The sequence below is a fragment of the Sardina pilchardus genome, chromosome 21 (assembly GCF_963854185.1).
Source record: "Sardina pilchardus chromosome 21, fSarPil1.1, whole genome shotgun sequence".
Classification (NCBI taxonomy): domain Eukaryota; kingdom Metazoa; phylum Chordata; class Actinopteri; order Clupeiformes; family Clupeidae; genus Sardina; species Sardina pilchardus.
The window spans coordinates 8202776-8205275 of record NC_085014.1 but is presented as its reverse complement, the minus strand read 5'-3'; the positions used below and the strand labels follow the sequence as shown (position 1 = coordinate 8205275).

General features: G+C 46.3%; 1 protein-coding gene across 1 annotated transcript in view; it reads left to right on the top strand.

Moving 5' to 3' along the window:
- apba2b (amyloid beta (A4) precursor protein-binding, family A, member 2b) overlaps positions 1–2500 on the top strand; it is a 38951-nt gene that overhangs the window by 5760 nt on the left and 30691 nt on the right. Inside the window, exon 2 of the mRNA XM_062525257.1 lies at positions 1349–1429. Coding sequence (XP_062381241.1) covers positions 1349–1429 — 81 coding nt within the window. The remainder of the gene's footprint in view (positions 1–1348; positions 1430–2500) is intronic.

Genomic DNA, 2500 nt, shown 5'->3' with positions numbered 1-2500 from the left:
ACAGACATCCAGGGGCAGGACAGGTGTCCAGGTGTTGAGATGTTCAGGAGTTCGGTGTTCAGGTGTTCAGGAGGTCTGGTGCAAGACAGGTGTCCAGGTGTTGAGATGTGCAGGAGTTCTGGTGCAGGACAGGTGTCCAGGTGTTGAGATGTTCAGGAGTTCGGTGTTCAGGAGGTCTGGTGCAGGACAGGTGTCCAGGTGTTGAGATGCTCAGGAGGTCTGGTGCAGGACAGGTGTCCAGGTGTTGAGATGTTCAGGAGTTCTGGTGCAGGACAGGTGTCCAGGTGTTGAAATGTTCAGGAGTTCGGTGTTCAGGTGTTCAGGAGGTCTGGTGCAGGACAGGTGTCCAGGTGTTGAGATGTTCAGGAGTTCAAGTGCAGGACAATTGTCCAGGTACAGGACAGGCGTTCAGATGTTCAGGTGTTCAGGTGTTTAGATGCAGGACAGGTGTTCAGGTGCAGGACTGTATTTACCCTCACAGAGGAGAAAACAGCATGGATAGAAGATGGAAGCTCATATTTCACCAATAAGTGTGGCAGTAAATGTCAATCTTTATAGATAATGGAGCCTCCTCTGGCAAGACTCTTGCTCATAATGTCCCCTTATGGGCTCACAGCCTTTGATGCGTGCTCAAATAAGCAAACAGTTAGGGCTGTCCCACTGTGACACAGCGTGAGCGCCGCTTGCTCACAAATGATCCGTTCCCTTTTCATGAGTAGGCATTTATGCTGACTTTACCCACGTTAATAACCAACAATTCATAGCTTTGTATAAAGAAAGATAGATGTTAGCAACGTCGTCCGTTTTGTTGTTGTCAGGCAACCACTCTCAGTTCGGAAGTCAGGAGTTCCAAAGTGGGGACCTTCCCTATTCCCAGCCACATGAACACACTGATAGACTGGGTTTGACGCGCTGAAGATTTAAGATGTAAGAAATAATAGCTTGTTGCTGTAACAACCTCTCTGTTGCTGGGGCGACGTTCTCCCCACTGTACTCCCACCCACAGGTGTCATATGCAGCTCATCGTTTGTTGAGGGCGTAGAATAGATGATGGTGAGATATCGTGAGAGGTTTAGGTCATGGTGTGATTAGTTTGGGTATTTTTCTAGAACTGCCAGTCCTGCTTGCATTAAGGAAATGTGTCTGTGTCGACTGTGTCATTTGGATTTTGTTGTGACTGTGCCCTAATTGGTTTCTTCTCTACTACACATGAGTGAGCTTGAGCCTTGATTGGATGTCTTGATTAATTATTCGAGTGGAACTGGTTGGTTACTCCTGTGCAGCACCAGTCATGAGGCCCCTACTCACTCATCGGTTCTAAACGCAACATTGTTTCTGTCCTTGTCAGGTGACCAATAATGCAGAACAGCCCAGGAAACAGCAGCGTTCCGACCTCAATGTTCCGCTGGAGAACAACAATGTTCCGGAGGTAAGTTTGTTTGGCCAATGATCTTTCCGAAAAGGAAGGCGACTGTCTGCTGTCTCACTGCCCTTAGCTGTCTAATGAGTCACTTGCCATAGCAGGCATCAAGGTACCAGCTGCAAACTTTGTTTCGGACAGCCGAGCAAGATAGCAACACTGTTGCCAGGATACCAGAAAGCAGAACAATGTAACATTCGACTGCAGCTACAGTACAGCTGCTCATAATTAATTTGGACGTTGAAGGCAGCATGAAGGATACATCTATGCCACCTTCAAATATCGGCAAAATGAAGGTATCTTAGAAGGCAGCACTTTATATAAATATTTGATTGGGACATGCCTTGATGCCTCACTCTCTTTTTAGATATCTTAGAAGGCAGCATTTGTTCAGTTCCGGACTCTGCCCAAGTGATTTCATCCCATCTGGTTTACTCATTCCATTATACATTTCAGACTTAAAATATTAAACTGCTTGAGAATCGTCATTTGTCATGAGCCCCGTGGAGATTCCATTGTTCTTAGTTTGTTTTGTGTATTCTTTGTGTGTGTGTGTGTGTGTGTGTGTGTGTGTGTGTGTGTGTGTGTGTGTGTGTGTGTGTGTGTGTGTGTGTGTGTGTGTGTGTGTGTGTGTGTGTGTGTGTGTGTGTGAGTGTGTGTTTGTGTGTGTGTGTGTGTGTGTGTGTGTGTGTGTGTGTGTGTGTGTGTGTGTGTGTGTGTGTGGTGGAGGGTGGGATTGGCGTGGGTTGGAGGATATGATGTGGGCTGTTTTTATTTGTTGTTGTTTCCTTTTTGACTGATAACAAATGAAATGTAAAAGTCAAACGTCTCTCTGTGTCTCTATCACCCTCTCTCTCTCTCTCTCTCTCTACCTATCTATTTCTGTGTGTGTGTGTGTGTGTGTGTGTGTGTGTTATATCATGTGATTTTCTTTGAAAAGCCCAATGTTGAAGACACTCTCCTCACTCCCTTTCATCATCTGTGTGCATGATCAGCCTGCCCCAGTGTTGCTCCAGAGCGCTAGATTTGGAGAGCCAAGATGAAACATCAAAGACAAAAAGTTCTTCCAGGCTCCACCCC